The sequence below is a fragment of the Oxyura jamaicensis genome, chromosome 4, assembly GCF_011077185.1.
Source record: "Oxyura jamaicensis isolate SHBP4307 breed ruddy duck chromosome 4, BPBGC_Ojam_1.0, whole genome shotgun sequence".
Classification (NCBI taxonomy): Eukaryota; Metazoa; Chordata; class Aves; order Anseriformes; family Anatidae; genus Oxyura; species Oxyura jamaicensis.
The window spans coordinates 93379705-93401883 of record NC_048896.1 but is presented as its reverse complement, the minus strand read 5'-3'; the positions used below and the strand labels follow the sequence as shown (position 1 = coordinate 93401883).

The 22179-nt window shown below is 59.9% G+C and overlaps 1 protein-coding gene across 1 annotated transcript; it reads right to left on the bottom strand.

Annotated features, from left to right (window-relative positions):
* Nucleotides 1-733: 733 nt before the first annotated feature.
* On the bottom strand, nt 734-18693 carry RNF24 (ring finger protein 24). The gene is given in 7 exon segments (XM_035325750.1): nt 734-888; nt 890-986; nt 1896-1975; nt 3969-4010; nt 5365-5407; nt 7993-8142; nt 18564-18693. Coding segments are annotated over 6 exon segments (447 nt in total). The 5' UTR covers nt 8136-8142; nt 18564-18693; the 3' UTR covers nt 734-846.
* Between the last annotated feature and the right edge of the window lie 3486 nt (nt 18694-22179).

Sequence of the window (22179 nt, the reverse complement as noted above, 5' to 3'; positions counted from 1 at the left end):
GGGGTGGCACGGCCCCCCCTCAGCAGCTTGCGCCCCGCGGGCTGCTTGGGTTGGGGGGTTTTGGCACCGCGATTGGCACCTGGAGCCCCCCCGAGCCCCCTGGGGCTGAGAGCGGGCGGAAAGGGCAGGATTTTTGTCCCCCCTCCCCTGGCTCCACCAAGCCCGTGCGGAGGGCTGGAGGCGGCGGTGGTTTAGCCAAGCTGGTGGGAGAGGCATTCACACCAGGGGCTCGCCCGTGGAAGGGGTTTTAGGAAGCCCTGAGGTAGCCCACGGCGCACCGCTGCGTAAACCGGAGCGCAGCGGGGCCCCGACCCGGCTGCCCGTGCGTCCCCGGGGGGGGTACACGGCCCCCTGCCCCGCTCAGCCCTTCGGGGATCCCGGCACAAAGCCCTGGGGGGCAGAGAGAGCACGAAACGCAGCACCGAGGTGGGGCTGCACCCATGTAACCCCCCCCCCCCGGAAGGGGAAAAAGAAAGAAATCCCCCCTCGGATGCCACCGAACCCGCGGTGGATGTGGGCTGCGATGCTCCGGATGGGGGCAGGAGCCGGGCACGTGGCACCGCGTGCGGGCACCAGCTGTGGGACGGGCGTCGAGGCGAGGCTCTCCCCCTCTCCCCCAGCTCCGGGATCCCGGGGAGGAAAAAAAAAAACCTCGTTCCGAGGACCAGCGTGGGACGAGGGGGGGACACGCTTCTCCTAAAGTGCTCTCAGCTCCCCGGCCGGCCGGCCGTCCATCCGCCGTCCCCGGCCCTCGCTCCGTGCTGGTGCCGTAGTGCTTTGGTTGTCATCTCCGGGTGCCCGGGGCCCCCCCACTCAGCGCCGGGGCAAGTCCGTGCGGGCGCGGAGCTATACGAGGTTCTCCGCGCCCGGGAGGGGGCCCTGGGGGGGGGCCGGGGTCCTGCTTGCTGTGCAGCTGGGCCAGCTGCAGCACCGGCATGTTGCAGAGCGGGCACACTTTCCGCACCTCCAGCCATTTGATGAGGCACCTGGGGGGGGGAAAGAAAAAGGGAAGAGCACCCCGAATCAGTGCTGCCCGTGCTGTGACGAGGCTGGGCCGTTTCCACCTCCCTGCAGCATCACCAGCGCAATTAACTCACCGTCGGGGGGGCTCTGGATGTATAAAAATGTACATAAAATACAAACAAACGGAACTGAAGCGTTACGCTGGACCTTTGCTCCTCCAAACGCTCAGAGACATCTGCTAAGGGGCTTTTCCTGATTTGCCCTTCCTTTCCCCTTGCTGGACGGGGGGACATGGGAGGCTTTTTGGTTCTCCTCTGTTTCTCCCACCGCAGCAAGGCGGAAAGGAGCGTCACAGCGAGCTCAACTTATCCGGAGCCATCCCCTAGCACTCACGGAGGAATTTAAGAGATGCTTTCCACGTGAATGAGGCTTTTTGGCTTTGGCACCCCCGGCGCCGTGCCGCGGCGGCTGCGAGCGACTTCTCTCCCTCCCCAGCTGCCGATGCTTGGCTCGGGCTCTGCCGTGCCGGCGCCTCCGCTTCGCTGCCTCTTGCAAGGCCTTCGAAAATCGCAGCGCCCCAGGCAGGGGCTTTTCCATCCCTCGCCTCCCTGCCCAGCTCAGGGGGAGCTCGGCAGCCACCCAGGAGCTGTAGACGCAGGTGGATCTGGGGCCGCTTTCCAGGCTCCCAGGCGGCTTGGGAGAACAGCCTGGCACCGATCCTGGAGCCACGGAGCTGTAGGTTTGGTAACCGGCACCGCTTAATGCCGTAAATAAAAGCTGATTGAAGGGGAGATGCCAGTTGTTTGCTCTCTAAAGGCCGGGACAGGCTATGCAGCACCCGCTGCGTGATTCAGGGGCTGCCCATCGCGTCCTGCCTCGGACCAGAGGCGTGCAAAGAACCCGGCCCCTGGCTCCCGTCGCCCCCCACTTACTTTCTGTGGAAGGCATGTTTGCACGGACAGATCCCCAGCTCGTCCTTGGGCTTGAACTCCTCCAAGCAGACGGCGCAGATCTGAAAGACGAGCAGGTCACCGGCACGGTCAGCGTTTTCAAACACAAAAATACAAGCATGACTCTAAACCTGGGGAAACGCTCCCCCCAGAAAAACTCCCAGTAAGCGTTTCCTGGCTCCTGGTGCACATTTCTGTCCTCTCCCCGGTGCTCACCTCACCGCTGCCTTTGATTGGGGAAAAAAAAGGGGAATTTGGCTCCTGTCTGAGCTCTGCCACGAGCAGCGGTGCTGGGCAGGGCTTGGCTTGGCTGCGGGACAGAGCCCGGCTTAGCGCAGCTTTGCACAGCCCCAGGGCTGCAGCCCTCCCGGAGGTAAATCCTCCAGCTCCTGCGGTCATTAAGCTGATAACGTTCATTTAAACAGCAATCAAACCAAGTTTAAAGCCCAATCTGCCTTTCAATCCGGGCTCTAATTGCTGGGGGTTGGCAGCCTCTGGACCGGGCAGCGGCTCCCCGCCTGCTTTATCCACAAACATCGCAGGAGGCTGCGGGGGAAGCGCTGCCCCTGGAAACTTCCAACCCTCCCCAGCTTTCTTTGCACAGCCTGGTGGGTTTCATCGGGTCATCCACCAAGGACCAAGCACCTTCTGGACCCCGTGAAGCCCTCGGAGAGGCGGCGTCATGGGAAAAAGGAAAAAACAAACGGAGCTGGGCAAGCGATGAGGAGCCCAGCAGGGATTTTCCCTCCCGGTGAACCCTGGCAGCTGCTGCTGCAAAACCCCAATATCCCGTTTTTTTACCCAAAATGGGATATTTCGGAAGGAGCCTGAGCAAAACCCTCCCAGCCTTCCCCAAGTCCCTGGGCAGAGCGTGGTGTTTGGAGCTGCTCCGCTCTCCCGCATCCTTCCCAGCGGGATCTCCAGCTGGCCCGGGAAATGACAGGGAGCAGGAACACGGGCAGCCCGCTCCTCCTCCCGCCGCGAGAGGAGGGAAAGCAGCAGCTCCTAACGAGGCTGCACGGAGCAGGCAGCAGTGGTGTCATAAATAAAGCCCAGCCCGGCCCGGCTCAATCCGGGCTGTAAATCAGAACATTCATCCGTCGAGCAGCCCCCGGGAAGCTGGGGAGAGCGAACGCCAAACGCGTCTGAAAGCTGCAGGTTGAAACCAGGTGGGCGAGGTCGGAAAAAGGGGGATTAGGGAAACGTCGTCCCTTCCAGAGGCGTTTCCCCTGGGCAGCGCCAGCTGGGATCCTCATAGCTCGCTGACACGCAGCCGTGCAGGCAGGGGGCACCGCTGCAGCCAGCACGTCTCGTGATTTCGTCCCCCCCCCCAGCTGCTGCAATCTGGGAAGAACCCCCAGATTTTGGGATGGAAACGGGGCTTTTAATTCCTGACACGCCCAAGCAGCCCGCAGCTGGCCTCCGCCAGCCACGGCTCCTTGCTGTGGGGTGCATGAAAACCACAGCAATGCCTGAAAAAATGCACCAAAGGGACGATGCGTGGGAAAAACCGGCATGAGAAACAACAACGCACGGAAAAGTGCGTGAAGATGACACTGCATGAAGACAAAAATGCATGAAAATGCATAAAAGTACATGAAAATGAATAAAACCAACGCATAAAAATACGTGAAAATGTGCAAAATAACAATGTGTGAAAATGCATGAAGACAACTGCATGAAAACAACGGTTACCTAAAAATGATGATGTAGGAAAATGAATAGCGCATGAAAATAACGGTGCGTAAAAAGGAAACGGTCTCCGGGAGGAGGCTGGGGCTGGCTCGATGCAGCCCCTCTGCAGCTGTGCCCGTGGCAGCTGTGTTAGCGAGCGGTCGGACACGCCGAGGACGAGGAGCAGCATCGGGGAGCGAGCACAAGGAGGTGCAGTGAGGCTGCAGGCTGGTGGCTGCGCGGCCAGGCACACGGAAGGGTTTGGCACCGGGTCCTCGCAGCCAGGGGGTGGCAAGGGACGGAGGGAGCTGCCAGCGCTGCCGGGGATGAAAACCCAGCGCGTTCCCCTGCCCCGGGAAGCAGAGCCCCGCAGACACTCACCTCGTGGAGGTTCAGCTCTTTCACCTTCTCCTTGAGGATAACCTGCAACACAGAGACGGGGTCAGGACACGGCTCCTGCAGTTTTACAGCCACTCAGACCCCCATAAACCCAATTTCCCACGTGCAGCCCCTTTCTGTGGCATTTACCCTCCCAGCGCACAAAAATCCTCCGCTTTCGGGCACCAGCTGGGGCTGCGCGCGGCGCCCGGGCAGCAGACGCCAGCACAGAAATGGGCTGAGGTTTTACAGGGCACAGCGCGAGCAGAAAGAGCCCGCTTAAAGTTCAACCTCAGTTCTAAAAATACGCTAAAAACTGGGCCAGTCCTGCCCACTACTAGCAACACTAATAAATAAATAGAGAACCACGAACGTGCCCGTGCTGTGACAGCTGTCTGTGCGCGTGGCGCTCCCCGGGAGCCTCTGGTACCCCACCTACAGCCTGCACGCACCCAGTGTCACCCCTGTGGGAGGACAGGGCGAAAAGCGGTGTTTGCACAAAAAAAAAAGATCCGAGGACAAACCCCGGGAGGTCCCCGAGCTGAGCGCCCGGAGGGGGCTGCACTCCGGGAACAGCCCCGTGCTGGGACACCCATCCAGCCCGGCTCCACCTCGTTAGGTTTCCTGCCTGGATGCTAGGTCGGAGGTGGAAAAAGCTACAAAACCCTGGGGAAAAGGGGCTATTTCAGCGGTAACTGGAGTTTATTTTAACCCCTGCGTGCGGGTGGCTGCCGAAAGCAGCTGGGTTGGCCACGGTGACTTGGATGCCTTCCCTGGGACGGGGCCGCGCTGACCCTGCAGCCAGCTCCAGCCCACGCTGCAGCTGCTGGAGGAGCGCTGGATGCTCCCACCACGACATCGCCGAGGGTTTGGGGAGCGCCAGTGGAGGTGCTCCGAGGGTGGAGACGTCCCCAGCGCCCGGGAACCACTCTCCGGGGACTTGTTTGGGTTCAGCTGGGGGAAGCCTCTCCGGTTCTCACCGGGCAGCTTAAACTCTTGCTTTCAGGGTGTTTTATCTTTAAATAAATAATATTTCTACCCTTTTACTCCTGCTGATTGCTCTTGTGGCCTCTGGGCTCGCCCAGGGGGAAGCACCCAAGCACCTGCAGGGCAGCATCCAGGTCGGACAGCAGCGGACCCCGAAGTGCTGAGACCTGCAGAGCACCACACGCGGGTGAGAGATGCTCTCAGGGGGGCCAGCCGGCAAAAAAAAACCCTAAATCAGCAGGGAAAGAGGTTTGGCAGAGCGTTAGCAGCCTCTCTTCAAAGACCTGGAGCCTCCCGGTGAAAAGGAAAGCTCAACAGCAACCTGAAAGGGTGATTATTCCAACAGACCCGCAGCCTTTACGCGCGTTTGGCTCTCGGTACGGGGGGAGCCGCAGCCTGTTCGGAGCCTCACCTGCTTGTAGGCGTAAAGCTCTTTGTGTGCTTGATGTCTGAGCCTGGAACGAAGAGAGGGAGAGAAGTGAGGGCAGGCCAAAATAGCAGGATTACCCTAACACCCCGAGCGCACCTCATTTCCCTCCCCTCCCGATCTCATCGCCTCGTTTTTCATTTTTAATTTCAGGGAGGCGAACGGCCCCGTGAAACGGTGCAGTCCGGCAGCAGCCGCTGAATTCAGGCTGGGGCTTTTTGTGGAGCTGGAACCACGACGTCTCCGTCCAGAAGCACCCCGAACTCCCACGGCTTTCCTTTGCTGAACTCCCTAGTTTTCAGCGCGAGCACCACCGGCGGCGTTAAGGCCGACGAAAGCTTTCACACACCGCGCCGGCAAGTCATAAAAGCGATGTAAAAATATATCCCTATCCTTTCTTTTTTGGCTTGAAAACAGCCCCAGAACACTGCTGGCATTAAAAACCACACCTCGATGCAGCAAATATTGCTCAGGGGTCCCGTGAGGGAGCTCCGGAGCCCCAGTTCGGAGGGGAGCCATCGCTTCCTGGTGCTCAGCGTGCCCCAAAAGCTGGGGGTGAAACCAAAAGGGGCTGCGGTCTGCGGGCACATGGAGCAGGCAGCAGGAGAGGCGCGGGTATGGAGCAAGAAGGGTGAAACCGACCCAGCCCCGAGGCTGGGAAAGTGCTTATGAAATGCAGATGGGGAAAAGCAAAGCCTGGCTGCCAGGGACCACCTACGAGGGGGAAAAAAGCTCTCCCAGCACGGGGGGAAGCCTCTGCCTTGCGGAAAGAAGCCACACGTCCCCTAGGTGCGTGGCTTTGGCTGCAGGCAGGGAGAGGATCCCAGGCTGGATGGATCCCGCTCCGACCCAGAGCAGCTGCCGTAACGTGACCCCGGGAGCTGGCAAGCGAGGGTCCCCGTTGGAGCCAGGGCTTCATCCATCCCGTGTCAAGCACGGCGACTCCGCAGGAATTCCTGGCAGACGGCACGTCCAGAGGAGGGACCACGCGGCGCCGCTCGGGGCAGAAGGGGAAGGAGACCCAGCTCCCGACCTGATAACCGTGCCTCGTGGAGCTGGTGGGCGGTTTGAGACTCACCAAACGAGAGGCTACGGGGGGACGGTGGTGGCAGATCCCACAAGCAATCCTTTATTCCGTGCTGTCAGCTCGGAGATTGGGGCAAATACACCAGATATTGGCTCTCCCACGCTTGGGATGCCTCCCGGCTGGGCTGCCTCGCACAAAGAGGGCTGCAGAGGATGCTCCCGCGCCGCATCGCCCCGACTGTCAAGTGAACTCCTCACTCCTGCACAGCCTCCAGATGTGATCCTCTGTTAAAAGCCTCAAATCCCAACGCAGGAGGGGTCAGGAATGCGTGGGGTAATCCAGGAGGGCTTCGGCGGCTGGCTCAGGAAGGGGAGGAACTCAGCACGGACTCAGGGTGTTGCATTGTGTATCGGATCCCCCCGCAGCAGGCCGGTGGGTTTTTGCTTGCCAGGTGCCAGCGCTGCTCCTGATTAACCAGCAAAGCAGGGAGCAGCGAGGAGATCCCGTCCCAGAGCAATCAGTTGGGGTGCTCCGTGCATCTACACGCTTTTGAACCCGAAGTGAGGTCTGGGAGCGCAGCTCTGCAGCGAATTCCTAGGAGGGGGGTGCTCCAGGGGCGCAGGGCACAGCTAAATCCCCAAATCTGGGGCTGCTCCGGGTGCGGGGCATCCACTTTGCAAATCCCGGGGCTGGTGGTTTGATTCATCGAGTCTCAGTTGAGGCTGGGGCTCTGAAGGGATCATTAGATGATCTAATCCAAGCTCCTGTCTATCAGAGGTCGGTAACCAGCACGGCGTTACTCCAGGGGGTGGCAGCCAAACGCCTCTCCCCCCCAGGCACTCTGTCTTCATTTAAAGACGGCAAGAGGCAGAGAGCTTGTCACTTCCCTCGCTGGCTTCTTGCAGCAGTTCCTCACCCTCTCTCTTCCAACACGCCTCCAACTTCTAGATGTAAAGGTTTTCTGCCTTGATCCTCCAGACGTTACCGCTTGTTATTTCTTCCGGGAGCTTCGCCTCGCAGCTCGTGGCCCAAGCCTCTCCCCCTGTGGCCCAGGAACCACTTAAAGCAAGCCCCAAAGCGGAACAACCTCGTCCCCGTCGCTCAGATTAACAGATCAGCTCCGCACCCTTAATCCCCGCCAGTGACCAAGCGATTTGGGTCCGGTAACGAAAGGGGCAGGCATTAAACATTTCCTAAGCACACGGCGCCCGAGTTAGCCATTAAAGAGCGAGCCGTGGACGAAACGCTAAGCGGAGGGCAGGGACCATAAAGCCTGCTTGAGCAACCGAGTTCCGTGCCCGTGTGAGTGCCCCCAGAAAGAAATATCTGCTGGGTTTGGAGCCGGGAACGCAATTCCCTTCGGAGCTGCTCGTTCCCAGACGTGTTGGGTCCACACCGCACGAGCTCCGCGTCCGTTTCCTCTGCGAGGGACGCATGTTGCGTCCGACGCTAACGGCTGAGCAAATCCTTTTTCTGATTTTAATTCTTTTTTTTTTTTTTTTCTATTTTTTTTCCTTAATAAACTATTCCAGCTGTCAGAGAGGTGCGGGGACACCTCCTGCGAACAGCCGGGGCGCCGCTCTTACCTGATCAGGTAGCAGCAGAAGAGTAAACTGAGGATGAAGACGAAGATGGCCGTGCCGAAAACCACGATGTAGATGTTGAGAGGCAGGTTCTGGAACCCGATGTTCGGCATCCTGAAACTGTAATGCTGGAAATCCGAGCTCATGGGTAGGCTGCGAAGAAAGGGAGAGAAGAGGAGGACGTGAGGCTCCATCCGGACGGGATGCCCTAAAGAAGGGAGGAAGGACGCCCCGAAAACAAAGCAGGGCAGGCTAAACCGTGCCTGGGATTCCCCTTCTCCCTCCACGTGCTCCTCGCCCAGCTATTTCCCCTCCTGCCGACGCAGGCAGTCCTTGAAGCTAAACCCCAGGCGGGGATTTGCATCCAAAACACCCCAGTCCCAACGTCCTCCTGTACCCGAAACCCCAATTAATTAGATTGCAATGCCCCAAAGCGACCAGAGGCACGCTGGAAGGGGAAGCTTTTCCTCCCCTCCCCTGCCGCGGTTTCCTCCTCCAGCAGAGATTCTGCCCTCCGGCACCAGCCCCTTTAGGGTGATCTCCCCGGATCCGAGGCACAGCTTCCCACGGGGGCATCGGAGCCGAGGGGAGGGCAAGGACATCGCCGCGGCAGGTGGCAGGGCCGCCGGGACTGACGGGTGCCACAAAAGAGCCTGGCTTGAGTTTCCCAGCGCCGTCTGCGCAGCTTTACCCCCCGGGGGGAGGCGGAGGCGAGGAAGAGGAGGGCGCGGCGCCCCTTGGGTGCTGACGTCCACGTCCCAAAGGTGGGAGCGGAACAAATCCCGCGGGCAGAGACCGGTCAAACCTCACGTGCAGATCCCTGGGGGGATGCTTTCAGCGTGGGAGCTCCCCCCGTGAGCTGAGTGCGATGATTCAGCGCGGGGGACGCCGATACTGGGCAATAACCCCGAACGAGCGCTTTTTAAGCAGGCGCACTACGGAATCGGGTGGAAGAGCAGCCCGCTGTCCCGGCCTCGCCGCATAAACCCTCCTCGCACCCCAACCATCGCGATAATCACCGCAAAGCACGGATCTGTTGCTGCTCCTCATCATTCCTTTCCGCTCCACAGCTCCCGAGCCGCTCAGCCTTGCACGAAGGCGGCTCCGGCCAGGCGCAAAGTTCCCCCGCCCCCCAGCTCGGAGAAGGAAGTTCAGAAAAAAATAAATCTGTTTTGTTTTCCTTTCATCAGTTGCTGCCCACGGGAGGCGGCGTGCAAGCAAGCTGCACAACAAACAGGGAAACTACCTGCAGTCTCACCCTGCTCTGGGGGAATTAACTCACCGAGGGATGACAAAATCCCCCCGGTGCAGGGTTTGTTTTTTTTTTTTCGGCTCCAGGTTTTGTGCAGGATGGGCTGAAAGCGTGGGAGGTGGCCGCGGATAGCCGGGGAGAGCGGCGATGAAAAGCCCCGGATCTGAGCTGCAAAGCTGCAGGGAAGGGTTTGGGAGCTCCCAGCAAGGATGGATTCAGTGTCTGAAGGAAAATAATCCCTGAAATTACCCGTGCTGCTGGCTGCTGCTCTTACAGCTCCATCAGCACAGGGACACGGCGCTGTGGCACCTAAAGGAACCGGGTTTAAGCCCAGGAAGCTTCAGCAAAGAAACCCAACCCAGCAGCAAACGCTCCTGGCGCATCTTTTCCTCCTTCGGACCCCCTTTTTTGGGGTGTTTTCCTGGTGCAGGAGCACTTCTCACGTCCCGCACCTGGCCCGCTCGCAGGATCAGGCCCCGCCGCTTTGGGCAGGCAGCGAGACGCCGGGACAGCAGCAAGCTCAGCAGCCTCGGCCAAACGCAAACGAAGCCCGAAACGCAGACCCAGCCCCTCGCCCGCGGCTTCCAGCCCCCACCTCGCATCCTCACCTGGGCCTGGCACCCGGTCCTCACCTCCCGGCCCGGCGTTACCTCCCGCCCCACGCCGCGGGCAGCATCCCCGCTGCCCGAAGCTCCCCTCCGCCGCCGCTTTCGGCTCCCTCGGCCCCGCTGCAAGTTTTTGAGGCAATTTCTGGTAAAGCCTGGACTCGATTAAAGCCTCCGGAGAGCCGAGCACGTGTTCAGCAACGCTCCCGGCCCGAGTGGGAAGGCTGCAAGAGCCGCACGCACCAAGGCTTGCTCAATTCCACCCAGGTGGTTTTGGCTTTGCAAATAAATAATTAAAAAAAAAAAAAAAAGGCGACACCACCCCCAAACCTTTGTTCCCGACTCGGGCACAGTTAATGCGCAGCTTAGCGTGGTTGCGCGGGGTTGGCTTCGGGTTTTAATCCCCGTGCCGTTTGCTGGGTCAAAGGGATTTCAGGCGGTGCAGGGCCTCCCCCGTCGGTCGTGCTCGCGCCGTGTCGCTCCGTGAGCCTCCTTCTGCTTTCTTTTGGATCCCTCCTTTTTTTATTTTGGATCCAGCCGCTGCCTTGGCTGTCCCGAATTGCTCCAGGTTTGCCGGCTGCCCCACCCGGGGAGGGAGCGGTTCTGCGAGCCGGGAGCAGCGCCCGCGGCATCCCATCGTGAACGTCAGCGGCTGAGGTCCCCATCTCGGGGCCCGCCGTGGTCAGCAGCATGGTTTTGGGGTTCTGGGGATGGGAAATCCTCTATGGGAGGATTCTCCAATTTTGGAGAAGAACCACCAAAACCAACCAGCACGGGACCGATCCTCTTCCTTCGTAGCTCCTCCAAGTCGCTGCGCTCTCCTAACTGAGCCAGGCCTGTGGGCTTCGGTTCAGCTCCCGGAGCAGCCGATGCTGCGGTGCACCGAGACCATCAGCAGAGATGCACTGGTCCTCAGATGCTCCTTGGATTTAGGGCCTCGGATTTAGGGCCCTGGATTTAGGGCCTCGGATTTAGGGCCCTGGATTCAGGGCCTCGGATTTAGGGCCTCGGATCTCCTCCAGCCACGAATTCCCGACGGCCACATCCAGCTGCTCCACCAGACCGCAGCTACAAACCGCCACGGCTGCCCGAGAGCCCCGAGGGAAACGAGCAGTCCCGAGCTCCGTGCCGCCCACCGCGGCCTTTTGGCTGGTTATTTTGCCCCAAAAACGACGTGCCCGAGGTGGCCGCGACCCTACGGCAGGGGCTCATTCTCCTGGGGACGATCCCAGAGGTGCACGTGCAGCAGACCCGTGCCGAGCACATCCAAGCAGCCTGCCCAGGATCCAGGAAACTGTTAACTTGAAAAAGACCGAAATGGGATGATTTTAAGGAGCCAAGCTTTTGGTTTGTGTTTTATTTATCTTTTTTTGGGGGGTGGGGAGCGTGGTGGGGGAGGAACTGTGTTTTAATTCGCTTCAGATTTACGAGAGCGCTGCCAAAAGAAATAAAAAGGAGCTGTAAAGAAGGCCGGGAGCTTTCTGAGGCAGAACAAAAGCCTTCAGGCCGTGCCCGTGGGTCCCCAGCCCCCATGTGGGGCTGGCTGAAGGTCTGAAATCGTGACCTGAACCCAGCAGGACCTCGAGGCCAGGTTATAAAAAGGTGCCTGACCGCCCGCTGCGGCAGAAATAGGTCTGCTGGTGGAAGACAAACCCGGGGGAAAAAGCAAAGCGACCCCAAAGTGGGGAAGTCCCGCTGAGAGTCCCGCGGGCCAGGGGGAGGGAAGCAGATAAAAGCCACCTCAGTGCAAAGCCGGCCGCCTAGATGAAAGCCAAGGAGAGAAAGTCGGATTTCCCCAGGCTGCGGCACGGAGGATACGTGCTGAAGGCCCCGCAGAAATTAAAAGGCACGGCGGTGTCCTCATGACAGGGCTGCGCACAGGGACGCAGGGAGGGATCCCGCAGGAAACCCCAAAACTCCCTGCAGGAGATGCCGGCCCGCACGCAGCTGCGGGGACGGGGAGGACCCGGCCTCCGCGTGTCCCCTCCGTCCCTGCAGGATTTAATTAACAGCTTTAATTAAACCCGCCTGATGGTTAACGCGAGGTTAAAGAGCGGGGGAGGCAGGAGAGGAAGCGCTGCAGGTCCCGCAGGCCTCCCCCTGCTCGCTGCGCCCTCTGATTACAAGTCGGGCAGTTAAAGGCAAACCCGAAGAAGCCACGCAGCCAAATTAATCCTTGGTATAATAACAGCAAGCGCTTAACGAGCTGAACAAGCACGGCCGACCTCTTCCACGCAGCTTTCATCAGGGGGCCTCCAAGGGAGGAAGCCAGGAGGCGATTATCCTGCTGCACGGAGAGAAAGCGGGGCACCGGGTGGCACCGGGAGCGCCGCGGCGACCTCACCCTCGCTGCTTCCCGACAATCCTCCGGTTTTTGCTCATTCCGAGGGGCTGCCCGGGTGGGTTTTTGTCGCCGTTATTTATTTACGCCGCTGTTGAGAAGCTCTGAGCATCACAGCTACGTTCAGCCCAGGCCAAGGGCTTGGTTTTGGGGCTGGAGGCGGCGCGTCTGCTGGCTCCGGGCAGCAGGCACAAGGAAAAGTTTCCCCAGACCCCTTCGTTTGTAGGGGGAATTGAGGAACGTGCCCCATCGCCTGGGAATTTCCACAAGCCATAAATATGGAACATTTTTTTTCCCCCCCGAGGGATTTACTTGATGGTTTTTGGACAGCTTCCTCCCGGGGATCCGAATCCAACCCAAACCCGTCCCAAATCGCAACTGACCCCAAGCCCCTAACTTCTGGGCACTGGGACAGAGCCGCCCTGGGTGAAGGGGTGCTCGGAGCCGGTGCAGCCTCCTACGGGCCGGGCAAACCAAACCTGCTGCCTCGCCTCCAGGACCCACAGGGTTTGGAAACAAACCCCCCCAAAAAGCTGAGGGCTGCGCAGGTTCCCCCGGCTCGCTGGAAGCAGCGATCTCGGCAAGAGCAAACAGTGGCCTTGGCCCATCTCCAAGCCGAGATGTTTTATCTGCGGGAAGGGTTTTGAGCCGCCTCTCGAGTTTCAAAGGCTTTTACGCAAGCCCACGACGCGTTTTGGACGGGTTGAACCAAAAGCCTGGCGATTAACTCGGCTGGAAGTTAAACCGAGAGCGGCTCCGAACGCGAAACGCTGAGATGCCCGACGTCAGGGTCGGCTGCGAGGAGAGGTTTGCTTCCCCGCAATAAATCCCCGCCGTAAATGGGACTCGACGTGTCTGTCTGGTGGGATAAATTCCAAAAAAATAATTAAAAAGCTTTTTCTGGGCACTTTGGAACCGGCAGCTACTCGGAAAAGCAGCCCGGCGGGGGAAGCCGCGACACGTGGGTGAATTCCGGTGAACCCCAACACGGAGCAGTCCCCGCCAGGGCACCCAAGGGCTCACCGCACGTGGGAGCGAGCAGAGCCATCGCCGAGGGGGTGACGAAAGCCGTGCCAGCCCCCCAGACCCAGCAGAGCCCATGGAAAGCAGAACGGGGAACAGCAGGAGTTTGGAGAGCAGAAGGACCCGATGGAACAGGCGGATCACAGGTCAGGAATTCCTCCCCACGGAAGCAGGATGCTCCACGCAGGGACCAGGGGCAGCTAGGTGCACGGGACGGGGTTTGCAAACCCCCATGCTGGTGCCCTAAAACCTCTCCTGGCATGATTTATCTCACTCTAAACGTGCCTGTGCCAGCACGGCCACACCCAGCACCTTTCAGGCCGCCCGTCCATCGCACCGTGAGTTTCCAGCAAAGCCTGCCCAGGAGGATGCTGCCCGGTTCAGACCTCTGAGCCCTTTCCCCTCCCTCCAAGAGGGAGCTGGATGCTTTTTGAATGGGAACCAAAATTCCCTGGCCTCGCTCCCTGGCTGGACGACACCAAAGACAGAAATTTAACCCCTTCGGCCACTGGCGGGGAAAGAGCGAGCTGGAAGCGCGGCTCCCGGCGAAGCCATCAGCAGCCAGGATGAAAAGTCTTCAAATAAAAGAAGAAATGAACAACCTGGCAGTGCCACCAGTACCGCTGCGGTATTCTGGATCCTGGAGGGTCAGCTTAGTGGAGAAGCAGCCCCGTCACCTCCGTCCCGAGGCGCATCTTGAGAAGGAAAAGCGTTTTCGCTACTGCCGGAGAGACGCAGGAATGAGGTCAGCTGCAGTTCCCAGCGCGAGGTTAGAGCCGAGTGCCGTCAGCGAGGCAAACAAGAGGCTTGCTCAGGGCTGATTTTGCAAGATCCAGGCAAAAAAAAAAGAGGTAAAATAAATAAAAGGAAAAAAAAAAATCGCTGGTGCTTTTTGATTCAGCCTAAGCCAGCAGGGAAGCGGAGACTGGGGCTCCCCGTGTATCGCAGCAGCAGGAACGAGGAATGGAAAGCAGCTACGGGGTCATCCCGCCCGGCACAGCTTTTCTGGGAACTGCGGGCAAGGCAGCAAGTTTCGGGAAAGCCGCAGGAAGCTGGAGGAGCAGCCGCGGGATCCGTGGCTGTAAGAACATCTTCAGGAGGCTGAAGCGGAGCCGGACGCTGCTCGCTTTGAACCGCGGCCGCGAGCTGCCCGAGCGAGGTTCGCCGGGCTTCTCGGCGATGAGATAATGCTGGAGGAATTTTTTTCCCTTTGGCCCTGTGGGTTTTTTTTTTCCTCCCCTTTTCCCGGCCCGTGGCTCCGTCCCAGCTGCGATGTCACGACCCGCTGAGCTCACTTTTCCTCCCGACAGCGCGGCGGGAAGGGAAAGGATGCGCCGCTGCCTCCTCGTGTCCCGACCCCGTCCGTCCTCCTGGCTGTGAAATGTGGCATCCCCTGGGACCCCATGGGACCTGTCCCCGCTGCCCCCACAGCACCAGCCCCTACCGCATCCCATCAGGTGCCAAAGTCCCGATTTAGGGAGGTTTGCCCCCAATTAACGGGCTCCCCGCAAGCCCCGCCAGGCCAAACCCGGTGCTCAACGCCCGGATAACCCAGGGAACTGCCATCCGGACAAGGAGAGCTGGGGGGTGCTAAGGGGGCTCCCAAAATATCCCAACTTGGGGAAAAAAAAAATCACGCTTTGATCGAGTCACCCTCAGCAGGCTGAACAAAAGCAAACTAAAAAGCAACCGGCCTTCTCCGCTCTTTTATATCGCCAAGCAGATGGGCGATACGACCACCCGAAATCCCTTCGGCCCTGCTCCCTAAGCTCCTTTAATGGAAAAAGAAAAAAAAAAAAAAAGGCAGTGCGGGGATCAATAATCCCTGCAGAGTGCTCCAGGAGGCAGCACCCCGCTCCGGGGACACGGGGAGCGCAGCTGCTGGCGGCAGCCCGAGGAAGGCGGCGAGCCGAGCCAAGGGCAATTTGGGATGCGGGAGGGAAGAATGCGCTCGTTTCAACTACCCGAGGTTGCTAGGTTATGGATTTTTTTGGGGGCATCATCTGAAAGGGGATCCAGATGGCCGCAAAGCCTCGCGGTGGAAAAGCAGCGTGAGGCCTGGGAGGGAAGAATTCCTCTTTATGCTGCTGCCTTCTGCTCCCTCCGAGCCCAGACCCCGGATTTGGGTCCTTGGGAGTGCCCTCTGCGGGCCCTTTCTCTTCATTTTTACTAGATAGACAAGAAGCGTAAGAAGAACAGGTAGCTCGATGCAGAACCAAAAGCTGGACACCAAACCCAAAACCTCCACGAAATCCCGTGGAAGAGCCGCCCCGAAAGCCCCTCTGTTTCCGCGTTGTGAGCTGCTGACAGCATTACAAACCCTTCAGGAAAACCCAGGCAACCCCAAAGCCAAGCCTCAGCCTGCTGGGAATTCACCCCACCACCGTGTCACTGTCATCTGATATTTTTCCTAATGCTTAGAGGAAAAAAAAGGAGCTCCGTGGTGGGCCCGCCCGTCCTCTGGGTTGAACAAAAGCGCTGGGTTTGGGGGAATATTTTTCCCCCCACTCGTTCTGCTCCGCTCACAGCGACCGGGGGCTTTGCAGCGCTTTAAAACCCAGCAAAAAAATAAGAGCCGGGGGCACAAAGTGCTTCACCTCCACGGCCCTGCAAGGTGGGCAAAGGCCTCAGAGGTCAGCAGGAGCCAGGAGAATCACCTCTCTGCTCCCGGAGTGCCTGGCCAAGCAGGGTGCCCCACGGAGAAACGTGTGTAGGAACAACACACGTGGGTCTCTCCATCTCCAAGGACGCTGAGCGCTGCTGTCCCTCTCCTGGTCTGTGTCCAAGAGGAGAAAGGAGGCTTGATCTCAGAGCTGCAGGCGTTAATTAGGTCAATTATCCGTATTTTCCTGACTTACGTGAGGAGCGGACACTTTCAGGAGCGCGCTTTCCTTCCTTCCTTCCCTCCTCCAGAAAGTCCTCAGGCTCCCGGGAAGACTTGAGCTGGCAGAAGAGACCCCTCCTGACACACGGTGCTCACGCCCGGCAAGCTGTTTGGCACAGAAACGGTTTAAAAATGACATTTTCTGCAGCCAGAAAGCTCTCCCCATGGCCTGACCTTAGCGGGACAGAGAACGTCAAGGGACCGCAAAATTCAGGGTAAGGGTGTTGGGACCTGGGAGGCGACGGGCAGGCAACGGGCAAATCTCGAGCATCGCCTACCCCGACTCCCCACTTGCTCGAGGGCTGGAGGGCTAAAATTTGTCAGAAATTTAGCCCCGAATAAGCAAAAACCCAAGCTAAGGCCGCGACGGTGATGCAGAACTCGTTGAAAACAAACCCAAACCAAAGCTTCAAGGCTACCGGGACCTCCTTCAGGCAGCCGGGCCGAAACCATCCCCCTCCCCGAGACAGGCCCACAGCAGATCTCTACAGATTCCTGGCTGCTGAATCGTCTACTAGAAGGCAAAATATATTGCTGGCGCTAACGACCTGGCTTAGCAACGAGCGCGCGGGCTGCATCGAGTGTCTCTCCAAAGGTCAGGGGAGCGCATGATGCCCGGCAGCTCTCTGCGTAAGCTCTCGCCGCGAGCTGAAGGCGCTTGGAGAGAGCCCGGAGGTCGAATCGCAGCGCACCGCGGCCTTTAGAACGAGAGGGGAGACCCCGGATCCTCCCCTCGGCACCCCACGGCATCGCGGGGCTCGGCGTTAAATCCCGTCCCAATTCCCAGGGCGAACGGAGCGGCGGCTGCCGGCGCATTTCAATGAGGGCGCCGCGGCCTCGTTAGCACGGCGGTAATTAGGAGCTGGCCTTTTTGTGCGCGTCTCAGGGCGCGCTGGGCTGCGGCCAGGCATTCCTGGCAGAGCCGGGAGGCAGCGCCGGCAAGCGGGGATGTCACAAAAAAAAAACCCACAACGTGGGCACGGGTTTTCCTCGGGGGCTGGGAACAATCGGGCTGGAGGTCGCATCCCGACGAAGACCCCGCGCAGCCCGAGCCCCCTGGGATCACTCCGAGGGAGGAAGGTTAATAAATAACGGTACTTGGGGAAATAACACCGCTTCCAGGGGTAGCGCTGTCTCCAGGAACTGCTCGTGGAGGTAGCTCAGCAGGCGATTTGGCAGATCTCCTGCCAGGAAACCTTTCAGGCCAGCTCCGTGCTTACCTGACCAGGAGCCGCAAATCATCCGAGCCACGCACCTCCAACCCAACTGCTGACCGACGAGGCAAAGCGCGCCGAAAAAAAACCCCTGACAGTGCACAAAACTCCGCAGAGAACACGGGGGAGGGTTAAGACACTGCTTTAAACTCTTGGATCGGCCCCAGATCCCATAAATCGGTTCGGCTCCTCACACTCCGGGAGCAGCAGCGAGCGGGTCCCTTTTACAACTCCGGCGTGACGCTGCACAGAAAGGAAGGGGGGGGGGGAGAAAAAAATGGCTCAAGCTAATCCTCCGGTTTTATACGACGTTAATCCGTTGATCTCATTGAAAGGGATTAGAGTTACTGGGAGTAAAGCTGAGAAGTTTTCAGGCGGACGTACCCCCAAAGCGGAGCGCGGCGAGGAGAAGGGGCGAGGGGGTCCGCAGCGAGCACGGGTCAGCGGGAGGAGAGCTGATTTGATCTGGGGAACGAAGCGAGGCACGGGCTTTCCTGTGATAAAAACCAGCCGCCTGCTTCGGGAGGGTTCGCTCTGGGGTCGTACCTGCTCGCTCGGAAGAGAAGCATCAAGAGGTGAAAGAAATCAAAGCGGGAGGGAGGCTTTGAGAGCAGGGAGAAGGCTCCGCGCGAACCTTTGGCGCACAGAAAGCAAACTTCCCACTTTCAACTCCCACCAAAACCGAGAGAAAACGCAAAAACCCCAAAGAAAACCACCAAAACAAGCCCAAGCCCCGAAGAAAGCTGCACCGTTTCGCCCCCAGTTTCAACCAGGACCCCCCCTCTTTTATTTCAGGCGCCGGCGCAGAGCGAGCTGCTCGCGGGGCTCTGCTTTTGTTCGCCCCCGGCGCTGCGCGGCCCCGCTCAGCTGAGCGGCTCACAAAAGGGAGAAATAAATAAATAAGCCCCCAAAACGCAGCTGCGTTAATAACCCATCCGCCAGGAAATCACCCCCCGGGGGGGGGAAGCCGAGCCCCGGCGAGGGTTTCACGCGGAACAATGGAAAAAATGAGTCTTCTAAAAGGCAGGCAGAAATATTTGCTGGTTTGCGAAAGAGCTCCGCGAGTTTAATTCGATCCTTACGCTACGGCAGCGCTGTAATTCCGGGCGGGCTGCGGGCAGGAAGGGCCTGCTCGGGGCTGGGGGGAGGAAGGGAAGATGCTCGGGTGGATTTATTGCTCTTGGCAGCAGCTAGGATGAGCTCTGGCTCCCCAAAATCAATCGGGACGGGCTGCTGGGCTCCCCAGCCCTCTTACCTGCCGGGATTCCCTCCGGGTTGGAAAGGGGTCGATGGACGAGCCGAGCTCTGCCTCCCAGCACCAGGCTCCAGCTCCTGCCTCACCCTTTTCTTTTTTTTTTTCTCCCCAAAAGCCCTCCCCAGCTGGGAAGCCGGGAAAACGAGCCGCTAGGTCCGAGAAGCGATAACGGGGCAAGGTCGGCGCGGCGCTTTCGGTTTCTCTCTCCGCTTGGGAACCTGGCGCCGTTTCCTCCGGGGGCTCTGCGCGGCGTAAATCCTGCACGGCTAACCCCCCGCGGGAATTAAAACCCGAAAAAAAAAAAAGTTGTGCTCGTCTCCTCACCGCGTTCGCAGCCCCCGAGTTGAAGCGAGCAGAGGAACGAGCCCTTCCAGCTCCGGTTTCCTCGACGCAGCGAGCTCGCTGCGGGTATTTTATCAGCGACAGCTGCGAAATAACCCAAAAAGGCTCCAAAAAAAACCCAACAGCGACCTTTAAACCATCCGAGGGAGGAATCGTCCGTAATGCTGAAACACCCCAAGCTGCCCCACGCTCCCTCGGTGCATCCCCTGCCGGGCGCAGCCCCCGTCCCGCTCCTTTCCCGAGGCCTCGATCCAGTTTTAGCCGAGGCGGCGGCGGCGCAGGAGCAACCTGAGCCCTCGCAGCCCCTGCCCGCGCCGCCCCAGCTGCTCCCAGCTAATTTAAGCCCGCGGCGGCGACTTGCTGGGTGCCGGTGCGGGGTTTGGGGCATGGCGAGATGCGGATCGGGACGCCGGCACCGCCACCGCGGCGGCTTGTCCATCCTCTGGAAGCACCTCGGTTAAATCGAGGGCTTTTTGGGTCAGCTCACGTTTTCAGCCGAGCCTCCCGGCGTGAGCAAGGCAGCAGCGCGCCCACGGGGGCATCTCCGACCTCCGGAGCTGGCCTCGCCTCGCCACCTGCCTCCCACGGCTGCCATTCCTCCTGTCGATGTCTCGTTTGCGAGACGTTCGTTAATTGGTAAGAGCTTAAGGGTTTGGTTTCCTTTCCTTGCTTTTCCAAGCGGGTCGTCTCCGGCCTCGGATTTCTCACCCCGAAACTCCCGGGCCGGGCGAGGGCTGAGCCGACCCCGCCGCGATGCCACGAGGCGGCCGCTCCCGAGGCAAAGTCTGACGGGGCAGAGCCGTCGGCGCGAGGCACGGGTTAGAGGAAACAAAAATAAACAGAAGCGCCAGCCGGAGAGAACGCCGGGGGAAATTCCCTCTGTAAATAAAATACCCGCTGGACTCGGATGCTGCTTTCCGCGGGCACCACGAAGCGGCCGAGCACAAAACCTCTCGGGGCCAGCACCTCACCCAGCAGCTCGCCGGCAGCGCAGGCTGAGCAGCCACCGGGAAAATCCGCGCCACGCTGGGCTGAAGGGTCTGCGGAGAGCCGGGGTGAGAAAGCAGGAGCGTGGCCGCGGAGAGGACCTTGCGCAGACCCTTCCTTCCACATGGCACGTTCCCTTTTTGTTTGTTTAATTTTAAATACCTCAACTCGCACGTTTTGGGTTCCTTCCACGTTGCCCCCGAGCGTTCCTTCTGTCAGGGGCTATGCACTCTTCCCTCCCCGAGTTATCCGAGGCAAAGGCTCGTTGTTTTTTTCCCGGGCTCGGGGCCAAACGAGCGTCTCATTTCTCGCTGCAGATGGCCCAAGCGCTCCAGACGCATCAGCCGGAGCGGCCGGCCTTTGTGCGTAAAGCAGCGGAGCGAACAGCCCGATTTACTCGGCGCTGCTTAACGTGCTCGAGGTAGCTCTGTTTACACCCAGCACGAAGGAAAATAAAAAGGGAAACCAACGACACGGAGATGAACTCGGGCCACGGTGTCGCCGTGAAACCAAGCGCGTCCGAGGGAACGGAGACAGGAGGAGCAGAGCGAGCGTGAAACGTCGCGCCTCCTGAGATCGGGACGGGTTTTGGGAGCGATTTTTGTACGGGTTTTTGGCTGATAAATCAGCCACCTGGCTTACGGGGCGCCGGGAGGGACAACCACAACGAGGACAGAGCTCAAAGCAGCACAGGCCACGAAAAAAAAGGCAAAAGATTCATATTTAGAGCTCAGCTCGAGCTCCCACAGCCCGGATGGGTGAGAATTGGGTTCGTCCACCTGGGCACCCACCTGGTGCGGGCGGCAGCAGACCAAGGTTTGCCGGGGAGACAAAAGGAGGCGAGCGGGGAGAAAGAAGCGGGCGCCCGCATCGCCCTGCCCGGCGTCCCCGCGCGCCCAGCGGGGGCTCGCGTGCGGCCGAACACGTCGTGCACGGCAGGAAGCCGGAGATCAAAGGCGGGGAGCGTGCCAGAGCAATATGTAATCCAAACCTCCTGCCAAAGGTAGAGGGGGGGGAGGTGGGAAGGAGGAGAAGGAGAAAAAAATGAAAAAGCAGCACAACAAAACGATCCACGCGCTCGCACGGCGCTTTGTTCGGCGCACGTGGCTCGCGGCAGGACCCCCCTCGATGGCATCCTTGGGGACACGGGGACACGGCCGGTCCCGCAGGACCTCCCCCCCGCCGTGACCGAGGGCTGTGTTTGGGACCGGGAGATGCTCTCCTCCAGCGCACAGCCGCGCTAAAACAAAGCCGGGCTGAGGAAGTCCAAAGAAACACAACCCCAGAAAATAACAATAAAAAACCACACACGCACAGAAAAAAAAAACCCAAGAGGTGCATTTTTCCCCCCAGACGCGCAGTTTGCGGCCCCGTGGGACCCGCACGCGTCCCCTGCCAAAAGCAGCAGGCTCGGGACGTGCCTGCATGGCAGGAACAGCCCGCCCCGCCGCCCTGCTTCCACCCCGAGCCCGATTTTTTTTTTCATTTTTGGGCTTTTTTTAGCCAGAGCAGCCCGCAGCGCGTCGCCTCGGTCCCCAGGCCTGGCTGGCGGAGATGTCGCATCCCCCCCCCCCCCCCGCCACGTCGGGACCTTCTTGGGGTGGCACCCCAAAAAGGGACAGCGCAGGGGGCGGCAGGGGCAGGCGGTGCCCTGCAGGGAACAGGAGGGAAGGAAGGGGCAGCCCCACTGATCTATAGGGTTGTGCAAGGGGAGGGGTCCTGCCCCATAGGGGTGCTGGGGGGGGGTCCCCCTGCCCCATAAGGGTGCTGGGGGGGTCCACCCTGCCCCATAAGGGTGCTGGGGGGGGGTCCTCTTGCCCCCATAGGGGTGCTGGAGGGGTGGTGTCCCTGTCCCATAGGGGTACTGGATGGAAGGTCCCCCTGCCCTATAGGGGTACTGAAGGAAGGGGGTCCCTGCCCCATAAGGGGTGTCCTTGCCCTATAAGGGTGCTGGAGGCGGGGGTCCCAGCCCCATAGGGCAGCAAATAGGAAGGGCTCAGCACCCCATAAGGATGCTGGAGGGGGTTCACCCTGCCCCATAAGGATAATGGGGGGGAGCTCCTTGCCCCATAGGGGTACTGGAGGGGGGGTGTCCCTGCCCCGTAGGGGTGCTGGAAGAAGGGTCCCAGCCCCTCAGGGCAGCAAATAGGAAGGGATCAGCACCCCATAACGGTGTTGGACGGGGTCCCCCTGCCCCATAAGGATGCTGGGGGGGGGTGTCCTTGCCCCACAGGGGTACTGGACTGGGGGTCCCCATGCCCCATAGGGATACTGGACTGGGGGTGTC